We start from the raw sequence: 11,959 nt of genomic DNA, 5'->3' as shown, positions 1-11,959 counted from the left end.
CAGGAGAGACATCTGGGGAGATGGAAGAAGGAGTCATGAACAAAAGCAGAGAACAAAGGAGCAGGAGTGAGCGCCTTAGGAAAATAGCCACAAAGTCCAGGGGGAGGAATAGTTGCCAAACAAATGAAAACAAGATGAAAGATTGGACGCAGGAAGCCAGGGGAGGTATCAGAGCAAACACCGTTAGCTCCTTCCAGACAGATCCTTGTACCCTCTTTAACAGCCCAGAGTAGATCAACTTGCTACAGATGTGTGGGCGCCAAGCTTCCCACATTTCATCATCATCCCCATTTAGGGAAAGACTGTTTAAAGGGGTACATACACATATATACACTACTATATATAAACTAGATAACCAACAAGAACCCACTGTATAGCACAGGGAACTGAACTCAATATTTTCTAATAACCTATAAAGGAAAAGAATCTGAAAAAGAATATATATACACATACACGTTCGTATAACTGAATCACTTTGCTGTACACCTGAAACTAACACATCATTGTAAATCAACTATACTTCAATAAAAAAATAATAATATAGGGCTATAAAAACACAACAGCGCATTTCCAAGTGAAATTCCATGGTGTCTGGGCTCTACTTTGAAATACACCAAAGAAATAACGTTTCAGTTCAGGGTGGGGAGAGGGATACATGAAATAAACTTGGACATGAGTTGATAATTGTTGAAACTGAGCGATATGGACATGGGAGTTCATTATTCCACACTCTCCACTTTTATATATGCTTGAGAATTTTCCAGAAAAAGTTAAAACACAAATACATCACAGGAAGGAAATCAAGGATGACAAGCCAGCACCAAATTCTGATGCCATGGAGCGTTCTTCTTTCAAGATGAGGTCTTCACTGAGTTTGGTATTTGCGGCTCCGTCTGCCTGCTGAAGCACAGGATTATGGACAAGCCTGAGGGGGTGTGTGGAAGTCTCCTTACCACAGGAGGGACACCTATGCTCATGGCCTGGGCTTTGCAGCATCAGCTTCTGAGGGCATCTCTTCTCCCACCAAGAGTGGTGCAGCTCATGCCCATAGCCTGCCCACGTGGCAGCTGAAGTTGGAGGTGGAATGCGAGTGTCTGTGTTTATTGGAGGACAGGGTCAAGCTTCCGGGTTAACATGATCAGACAGGAGCGCCCAGCTGCCAGTCTCTACACATGACACCAGAGCTCAGGGCCCCTCTCTGGGCAGGGCATGTGTGGGCTCCACGCACTTAAAAGGAGAGGAATGACATTTATTTATTTGCTTGTGTGTCGGTTTAATATGGGTAGTCTTTCTGCTAAGCTCTGTGTTCCATGAGCTCTGGGACTGTTTTATTTTTTATTCCGTGTTGCCTGGGGTCTGACTCAGTGGAGGAGCAACGTAAATGTTTGCGGAACTGAAATAAAGTTGAATTGAAGACTGACAAAAATGGTCATTAAAACACACCCAAGGATTTAACTTGCCCAATCCTTCTGTTCAGATTCACTCAGATCCTCTCTCCCTCCCTCTCTCTCCTTCCCCAGGAGGGATGATTAATAATTCAGCAAGGGCTTCCCTGGTGGCGCAGTGGTTGAGAATCTGCCTGCCAATGCAGGGGACACTGGTTCGAGCCCTGGTCTGGGAAGATCCCACATGCCGCGGAGCAACTAGGCCTGTGAGCCACAACTACTGAACCTGCGCGTCTGGAGCCTGTGCTCCGCAACAAGAGAGGCCGCGATAGTGAGAGGCCCGCGCACCGCGATGAAGAGTGGCCCCCACTTACCACAACTAGAGAAAGCCCTCGCACAGAAATGAAGACCCAACACAGCCAAAGATAACTAATAAATAAATAAATAAAATAATTCAGCAAACAATAGTGTATTCCGATGCCTAAGAATATAACAATTTAATTGATATTTGTTTCTGCAGCAGTGCAATATCTCATTTTCCCAAGAAGGCAGTTTTCCATTTCTGTTCCAGGTTTCTCCCAACAAAACAGATCAATCCTGGGAATACCTGAAGCCCATTTGTTAAGAAAGAAAGAATGTGGGTAACGGGTTTGAAATAGACACAATTCTGTAATCATCAGGTTAAATGCTGACATTTATTTAGGGTTTTGTGAACTCATACATTATTAGGATAAATTCTAATTTATATCAGTATATAATAGGCAAATATATAATACCATAAATTGCATTTGTACACATAAATACAAAATTTGAGGTAGGGCCTCAAGAATAATGACTTCTTAAATGAATAATGCACAGTATATAATATGTACTCTATAAGATATATATATGATGCATCATTTATAATGTAATATATTTTCTTCAAGTACAGTTAATGAAAAAATATAAGGACCTGATTAGGGAACATATCTTTATTCATAGGCGACAGGACCATGTAAGATGCCTGCATTTAGGACATTAGCCAAGTACACAATTTAAGAATAAACCTATTCCATGATAGGTCCATATAAAGTGCAAAAAAAGACCAAAAAAATGAGAGACAAAACAGTTCCTAGTCAGTTACTAGGTATCACCCTAACAATAAAATACACCTATAAGGCAAATGGTTACCTGAAGATGTATTTAATCCATAGCAGGCAAATCAAACCACTGCTTGATCTTCAGAGGTGATGAATGCCCAATCTGAAAACTTTCTCTTTCGCCGCAGGCTGCTCAGAGGTGACCCGAGCAGAGACCACAATTCAAAATTACTTGGCCTTTCTGTACAGTTGAAGCAAAATCCAGGAAAGATAGGAAGCTTCACTTTTGCAAATCCTAGGACCACTTTGCAGAGAAATTAGTATCAAGATTAAATCACCCAAACCTTTGCTCCCAGCCTGGAGATTTTCTGCATGATACCTGGTATGAAACATAGGTAACGCTCATTTCATTCGTTGGCCTTGGTCTTTATTTCTCTGCAAGATAACCTACCACCCAGCCTGCCCTTGCTCGAGTCATCTGCCTCAAAAAAGTGTGTCACAGACCCAAATCCAAGTGCAGCAGCAGTATGATCTTGCCATCATGCTTACATTAAGCAATAGTTATTGTGCAAGTCTCTGAGAAGAGAATGATGACCGATAGCCAAGGGAACAAAGAGGAAAGAAAAATATCTTAATTTTAGGCATGGGAAAACCATGCTGACAGGTTAACGTTATCAGGAAGCACTGAGGCACATGTAGATAACAAAATTAGAACTTAATTAAAGGAAAACTCCACTCCAGTGCAACATTAGCAAAGACAACCCAAGTCTTATCCATTTCCGGGTCACTGTGTTCAATGTCCTTTTAAAGTGCCACTCACTGAAATACAAGTTGATTCCATTTCTGACATATTAAAAACACATTGAAAATTTCAAAGATGTTGAGGTCATCGAGATTTTGCATTGACCACAGATTTCATGCAATAAATAAATATAAAAGAAAAAGAGAAAAAAGACCAGACCGGACACATTTGTACATGGCAAACACACAGCCTTAAAGAGATTAAAAGTTACTAATATGCAAGACAAATATTTGCATAAGAAGCCACAACACCAATTGTTAAGACATATACATTTTTTTCTCCTTTAAGGATATTACAGCGTTACTGTTTTTAACATATGGCTTTTTTTTTTTCCTCTGGATGGGTTTCTGGCATTTGTTGGTATTAGGAAATAATCTCACAAGTGGAAAATACCCCACCATTCTGCACAGTGAACCAATGAAAGTCCTTCCTCAGCAACTCGGTTTTTGCCTCAGTTTGAAGGGGAACTCTCAAGTGGCACTTTATGACAATGCTGCTCATTTTATTTTTATGCGTTCATTTTTTTCCCTTACACTTGACTGTGCATTTTAATAGCATGGAAACATCCATCTGGTCACACGCATCTCAGCTCTTAGCGTCCCAGCCAAGTCTAGGGGAGGTGCGGCACGAGTAGATTGGCGATGACTAGAAACAGCTCAGATACTGAACACATCTCTGGCAAGGAAAGCCTCAAAAGTTAAACACGGCTATAGAAACTGGCAAAACTAAACTCACAAGGTAACTATTTCCAGATAAGCTTAGAACCTTCCACCTTTAAGGAAACTGTACATAAAACTTGAAAGTTGTAGGAAAAAGGGAAAAAAAACAAACAAAAACCCAGCTGCTCAGGGAACAGGTCCTGGGTCTTAACTGGACAAATTGTAATGAATACAAATGTCGCTGCCCCCAAATGCAAAACACACTAGCTAGTGAGGCTGTCCTCATTCTGACAATTAAGTTAACTTGCAGTGTGTACAAAACAAATCTGGCAGCATCCATGAGTTTTTTCCCCCTTTCTTTTAATCACAACAGCAATAATTAACAGAAACTGGGTTGGCATCCAGCATCAGACTCGAGTTTTAGCCAAGAGGCAAGAGAGGAAAGCCAAAAACCATTCATCCTGACACAAACATACCAGTCCTATGGGACAATGCTAATTGATTTCAGCTCTCTTCTTCAACCTTCAAGTTGGAAAGGCTGCAGAACATTTCCAAACCTAAGTTAGTCCTTCCTTCCTCTCCCACCTCATCGGATATCAATTGGAGAGGCTAATTTTTGGTACCACTATGCAGAATCTGCTACAGCAAAGGGGGCTTCTCTACAGTATGGCTTTCTTGGGGAAACCAGTGTTAATGGCGGACAGGTCACTATGGGAAACACTGGGACAGGGGAAGAAGCCACAACTCAGCTTCCTAAAGCTAAGTCTAGGGGAAGCTTAGGATTTAGTCTCTGTGATGGATTCTAGTAAGTTCTAGCTTTGGGAGGTAAGCAGAAGAAGAGAACGAGGAGGGGGAAGAACAAACGTGCCCTGCAGACAAAAGAGATGAAAAACCTAAAGTTCAAAACCCATCTTTGTTTCCTTTTCTGAAAGTTTCCACAGGCTACTCTTGAAAACCGGAAGTTCACGTCGGTGTTGGCAAATGACAACAATATTTGCCCCAGAAAAGGGAGAGCTCAGTAAGATGAGTTGAGATTTTCCTTTTTCCTTAACAAATGAAGTCATTTTTTAAAAAGTGTTACTTTAAGGTCTGTTGTTGGGTTTCATTACTGTTTAACAGGATGAAAATGTCACATCAATATACAAGATTTGAACTGAAAACTTTGCCTGAGACCCTGTAATATGAAGACAAACAAATAAGAAAATGATTGAAATGGTCTCCCCTAAGGAAACAATTTTAGGTTTAGATATTATAACTGTAAGGGAAAAAAAAAAAAACCCAGACTACACTATCCTACACTCACCATCTCTACAGTAATTAATAAGATATTTATAAAGACAGAAAACACCACTACGAGTACACACTACGTGAACACATATCACATTATGGAAATCTCATATATGCATGTTCAGAATACAAGAAGATAATAAAGGTTACGGCTTCACCAACCTCTGCAGACATATGATTCGCTCTCATTAGAGTGCGGTTATGAGTACTGTGAATTGGGGGCTCTTAAAATTGAATTAACTAAATGTAGTCTTAAAAGCTATAGCTTTAATTAGCTCACTTGCTACTGACCTAACTTGTACCTATCAGAAATCTCTGTAAATACAGTGACCTAAAATGTACTACCAGTGCAGTGAATATTGTGGTTGCTTTCTCTTCAACTCTCCATTTCTTTGATTCTATGGCCACAATCGGCATTGACTGTGAATGAAAAAATGATGAGTAAAAACCGAGACATTATGTCCTTTAAGAGTTTGTGTCTTATATACATAATATATAGACAGAACCAGGGTAAGTCTTGTTTTCTCAGAGGCTGAAAGACAAGGTAGCTACAGCTCATAGAAAGACATTTAGAAGAGAAGAAACATGGAATGGTGACATTGAACCACAGTGCTAGACGTCATGGAGAAACAAAAAGGGCACTCTGCTATGAATGTACAACTTTGGGCACAAATAATACGATGCAGAGGTGGAGGAAAGGATCCAAAGAATTCACAAATATGGTTATTCAAAAAAAAGACAACTGAGGGGAGAGAACCAACTCTTCACTGAGATTTGCAGTTTGCAGAGAGAAAGCATCTGAGTCCTTGGTACACTTGAGACAGTTGGTCCAGATGAAGGAAACAGAGCCCCAATCATGAACGGAAATGGGAACTCCACCACCTTGGGGGTGTCCAAATCCACCGGCTCGTCTTACTCAAAACCATTTTCTGACCACTGCCAACCCTCCAAAGGTAACCAGTCCTGAACTTTGTGTGTCGGAATAAAATCACTACATTGCTCAGATGAGTCCAAACTAACAGTCTGGTTATCCTGCCGTTCTGCATAAGCCTGACTGGCACCACCAGTGACAACCACAGAGGATGCTTCTCAACTGACCAACGCACGCACATCTACTTGTGACTTCGCTGGAAAGCGCTCCCCTAGTTGATTCGAGCCTGCGGGGTAAACCCCACCAGAAACTGACAGCATGGACACAGGCAAACAGCTCTTCAAGTGGTCCATCTAGCTCCCGGCCACAGCATGCGACACTATGTCCTACTTTTCTAAGTCACCACTCTCGTGCACGGGTATGAACCGAGATGTGGGGAGAGAAAAGAAGAAAAATGGGAAGAAAGCTGGGGAAAACATTAGGGGAAGGCAGAGAGGAGAAACGGAATCAAGTCTGGGTCATCCCATGCCATCGGACTAGCACTGGGTACCCAGTTCCAAATCCTTCACTGGCAGTTTGAGTCCCAGGGAAGAGGTTCCCAAGGGGTCGATCATGTTCTTGTAACGCTCCCCACGGTGCTGAGCTAAGAAGGGGCCCCAGTCCGGCTGCGGCGAGCACACCAACTTCAGCCTCTGCAAAGAAGCCAAAGACACACAGGGTCACAGAAGCAAAGCACCCTCTTCCCCCAGGCACCACCCACCCATCCCCAAACTGGGTGTGACCACATTCGCCAGAACGCCTCCTGGAACCAAGAGGTCCCCCACCAAGAGAAGCAGTTAGGAAGATCAGCTCCATTAATTAACAAGGCCAGGGATGCATTTAAGAGGAGACTTAGTTTAGTTCACTTGAAATTATTTACATCACCCTGCAAGCAATATTACAGTTGCCCAGGGTTTGCCCTGCACAAGATTAATAGAGAATAAAGGGCCCAGATTTTAATTATACATTTTTTTCCCTCCAAATGGAGAGGATCTACAAGCTGCTCTCTCCACTGCCAAACGCAGACTGCAAAGGACATGTACTCACTTTTGTTCTGTAGCCTCAACAGTGAGTTGTTACATCAAAATAATTGGATTTTGTTTAGCATATTTCCCCAAAGTATATAAATGGCCAGAAAAAAAACCCCTCAACCACAAAGATACACTGCCAAGAGTGAGCAAAGATTTTAATTATCTGTTGACAAAAATATACGCTTCTGACTTGGTTCAGAAGTGTGGGTTCTTGCAGGCAAGCTAAAAATAATGGGAATGTCTCTAATCTGTCAACTGAACCTTTCATGGAAAACATAATTTGACTGGAGCATTTTCTAGAAAATTAAAGAAAACATATTTCTGACTACATAAGAGGGAACAAGTATGTGTTTATTACCTATTAAAGGGAAGCTGCTTCTTATAGCTGTTAGTTTAATCTCCCCTTAATCATCAGTTTGCAACCTTTGTGTCCCGAACCAACCATAATAAATGTATATTGCCAACTCATCAGTTTAGAGGATTTCAGCCTAAGACAAAAGTAGCAGAGGCTAAAGCAGCTTCTGTTCAGAGGGAAAGAGATTTCTGGGTCAGTGGGTAGGAGGTCCATCTGAGGCTCGGGCAAGCCATCCCTGGCGGTGAGGGGGCTGAGTCAATTTACCTTAAGGAGATAACAGACAGTTTCCTGAGGATGGAAACTGGAACACTGCTTCAGTAAGAAGACGCCTGCATCTCCCTTTGTCAACTCTGCCTCCATCTTTAGTTCAATAAAAACAAAGGCCGCCTCCTCATCGCGTGGACATGCGTGTAAGGCGTTTACTCACATGCTCTATTCCCGTCTGCTTCTCCCCTCCCGAGCCTGCGAGAGATGCTCCAGGGCCCTCTCCTCCTCAATCTGGCTGACCAAGAGCAAAACCCACCCAGCTGTTCTTCACTACCCTCATCAGCAGGTGTTTCTTTGCCTCGGTCTAATCCAATGCCCCTCAAGCTTGAATCTGCATCAGAATCACCTGGGGGCTCGTTAAACCACGGACACCAGAGTCCTACTTCCCTGAGAGTCTAGTTCAGCGGAGCAGAGCTGGAGCCTGATGGTTTGTGTTTCCAACAAGCTCCCAGGTGGTGCTGGTGCTGCTAGCCCCTGGGCCAGACCCTGAGCAGCACCGGCCTGGTCCAAGACGGCAGCCCTCCGGACCGCCAAGACAAGGCGGGGCCGATCTCTTCCTAACGCGTCTGAGCACGTGATTTCTCATGAATAACAAAAGCCTGACCACACTTCACTGGTGGCTCAGCAAGTGGCAGTCCCCTCACCAGCCTCTCTGGAGTGAGGGTGGGGAGTCTTTTGCATTAGAAATGGGAAATGGGGGGCTTCCCTGGTGGCACAGTGGTTGAGAATCTGCCTGCCAATTCAGGGTACACGGGTTCGAGCCCTGGTCTGGGAAGATCCCACATGCCACGGAGCAACTGGGCCCGTGGGCCACAACTACTGAGCCTGCGCGTCTGGAGCCTGTGCTCCGCAACAAGAGAGGCCGTGATAGTGAGAGGCCCGCGCACCGCCATGAAGAGTGGCCCCCGCTTGCCGCAACTAGAGAAAGCCCTCGCACAGAAACGAAGACCCAACACAGCCCAAAATAAATTAATTAATTAAAAAAAAAAAAGAAATGGGAAATGGGTCCAGCAAGGGACTAACCGACAAAGACAACCAACATGCCTTATACCAGGCATGCCCTGGACCTTTCATTACATCCTTCGGGGATGGTGACATTTTCATCAGCTTGGACCCCTCAGCCATGCCTAACACAGGCATAGCAGGAAGGGGGAGTGATTTTAAACGTAATCGTAATAGGTGTTTGGGGGGAGGCACCTCGGACAGAGAGGAACATCAGGAAAGGGGGAATCTGATGTGTGGTGAAAAACCAAACACTGGGATTTAAGCTCTGGATGAGGGGAGAGGAGGGGGAAGCACCAGGAGAGAGGAGACACTCTGATCGTTTATTCCCCAGAGCCGTCACTGCTCTGAGGAAGAGCATAATACCAGCATGGCCTGTGGACTGGCTGAGCCCCTCCATTAGAGGAATAATACATAATAAGAATGGGTTTAACAGAAACGGTAGCAACTGTAACCACTTAATCACCATGTCTCCCCTTAGAATAAGTTCACCAAATCTTTTGTTTTTTTAAAGCACAGAGCTCTCAGAGCTTCTCCCGTGGGAGGGGACGGCAGGAGTGGGAGCTGATACAATTACCTCAATAAATCTGCCAGGAGCCAGATGCATTTTTATCACAAACATAATCGGGATCCAGATAACGGAACAGGCGAGCATTAGCCATCCGAGCACCATGGACCAGTTAGGGTAGCGGTAAGAGCCATAGGTCATGGGCTCCCACTGGTAAAAGCTGAAGCAAAGGATAAACTGGGAAGAAAAGAGAAACACACGCATTAGGGTGGGGATGTGAAGTATTCCTTCAACAGTCATGTACTGGACCCCTGCCGTGAGTTGGCTGCTTTTTTTGTCTATTATCTCGTTTTACCCCCATAACGACCCTGAAAGGGAAGTATTATTACTTCATTCTCTAAATGAAGAAACTGGATTTCACAGAGATGAACGTGACACACACTGAGCCGCTGATGCTGCATTTGCCATCCCATAAAAACTGAGCAGTGCATATGGGTGTCTATACACACAGACTGGCTGAGAGGACGATTTTAAAGGCTACACACCGAGGTGGCAGACGGGTGGAGGCAGGAGAGGGGACGGTGGGTGTTTTTAAGGAGAGGGGCATCTCTACTGCCTATAATGGATAATCAAGCTTTTGTTGTAAGGAAAAAATCCATTAGATTAATGTGAAAAATGAATCGAATCTACTTCGTTTTCCCCTTGAATGGGGAAGAGCCCATCTGCAGGAGCTGCCTCTAAAGCCGGCTGAGAGGTCCCCAAGCAGTGGCTGAGCAGGAAGTTTGGTCCTATAATCAGCTGTGGGACAAAGAGAGTGGAGGCCCAGCCCTCCCCTCAACTGATGCAAGGTGAACGGGCCTCGTCACCAACCTGTGAGCCAAGAGGCCGGGGACGGGCAGGCTAATCCCAGCTCTACCACTAATTGGCTGAGGGACCTGTATGTCTCAGACTTCTCTGTTATGTAACAGATCCATTTCACACCAGGTATACAACACAGGGATTTTCCGGGAACAACAGTGTGGTATTTACTCAGGAGCCCCCCCTCACTTTTAAGAGAGGTGATGATGCATTGTCTGCCCGTTTCCCCCCATCACCGCACACTTCGGCTGGCAACAGTGATGCGAGCCCTCTGAAGTCTTGCTTAGTGTAGCGGAGGAGGAACAAGGTGACAGATACGCTGGAAAAAGAGGCACCGAAAAGGACAGAAGAGGGGTTCTAACGCTCTAGCCGAGCCTCTGTTGGGGGAGGGGGCACTGCCCTCAGAAAACTGAGTTCTTCCCTTTATTCATCCCACCTATGGCAGCCTCCGCCTAGAACAATGTACCTGCCTAAGTCCTTCCCTCCTCCTCAGCTCTCTCATTCTATCCTAAGCAGTAAAAGAACTGCCTGAAAATGATTAGAGGGAATTATGCCAGGCAAGATAATATATGGAAATGTTTTGGGAAAGTGTGAAGCATTAGACAAATGTAAGGCATCTGTATGATTGCTGTAAAGCCCAGGCTGCCGGGGCAAGTGATTATTTCAATGCAACAGCAGTTCAATACATGGATTCGAAGCAACATGAGACTGAAGACAGTGGTTGAGAAAACTGCTCCTATAAGAGATATCTACTCTAGGCCCCCTTTTAAACATTTGCCCCTAGAGTTATAAGCTTTATTAACCAGTCTATTGGAAGTACGGCCTAATGTAATTATGGTAAGTTGCCCCATTTCATTTACTATATAAATAGCAATACATCTGCTTACGTGCGTGCATAATTCAGTAACGTGATCTGCCTATGTATACAATAATTGCACGCAGAATATTTATAGCTCTATAAATCCATGAAGGCACATATAAAAAATGATCAATTTTATTTCAGGGCTTTTTAAGTCATTTAAACCCATAATCTCAGCTCATTCTAGCCTACTACAAGATAGCTGTATTACAGAAGGGCAAATGGCAAAAAAGAAGGGTTAGCCTTGGTCCTTTGATACCCATTTCCTCATTACACAAATATCACATCAAATTTATCTGTGCAAACTTGGTCTTGCCATCAATTTCCCTCTGCCAAGTCAGGTTTGACAAAAACCCTGCCCTCAGATGAACCTGGCCATGAGAAAGGATAATTTAGCCACCGAGCCAGGGACCTCTCCACAGGTTTCTGAGGTGAGTTTTATAACGGAAATTGAGTAAAGCACAGCACAGTTGAGGAACTTTCTCAAAAAAACACAGCAAGTCCCTAGAATCCCTTTCCCCCGACATTCTGCTCCTAAAGAAGATTAGGATTATTTTAATCCAGAATTGGCCAAACTCCACTTGGAGATGAAAGCAACTAGGCTTTTAGAAATGTATTAGAAATGTATTTAGAAATGTATTATCTTGAAGCCTAGGTAGCCTTGGATTCCATTCTTATTCTGCGCCCTGCAAGCTTTGCGGCCTTGGGCAAGCTCCTTAGCCTCTCCAAGCCTCAGCACAGGCAACTGTAAAACGGGGGAAGAATCACCCACCAGTCAGAGTGGTTGGGAGCTTGAGAGACACAGTTAATAAAGCAGCTACCACAAGTCATCCTGCTGATTATTATTATGTGATCTGCGTCTGCAGAATATAATAAGATTCTCTGAAGCTTTATCTCTTCCAAGACAGGAGGGAAAGGTCGGTAGAATCTGGAACAGATTCTAACTTTGATTCCACC

The 11,959-nt window shown here is 43.9% G+C and overlaps 1 protein-coding gene across 1 annotated transcript in view; it reads right to left on the bottom strand.

Moving 5' to 3' along the window:
• Nucleotides 1–1,364: 1,364 nt before the first annotated feature.
• The window catches only part of SLC6A5 (solute carrier family 6 member 5), a 59,427-nt gene continuing 48,832 nt past the window's right edge, over nt 1,365–11,959 (bottom strand). Inside the window, exons 14-15 of the mRNA XM_082476762.1 lie at nt 9,355–9,522; nt 1,365–6,775 (exon numbers count right to left, since the gene is read on the bottom strand). Coding sequence (XP_082332888.1) covers nt 6,620–6,775; nt 9,355–9,522 — 324 coding nt within the window. The 3' untranslated portion in view covers nt 1,365–6,619. The remainder of the gene's footprint in view (nt 6,776–9,354; nt 9,523–11,959) is intronic.

The sequence above is a fragment of the Balaenoptera physalus genome (assembly GCF_965194825.1).
Source record: "Balaenoptera physalus genome assembly, chromosome: 10".
Taxonomy (NCBI): domain Eukaryota; kingdom Metazoa; phylum Chordata; class Mammalia; order Artiodactyla; family Balaenopteridae; genus Balaenoptera; species Balaenoptera physalus.
Note: the sequence above shows the minus strand (reverse complement) of the source record. Positions and strands in the feature narration are given on the sequence as shown.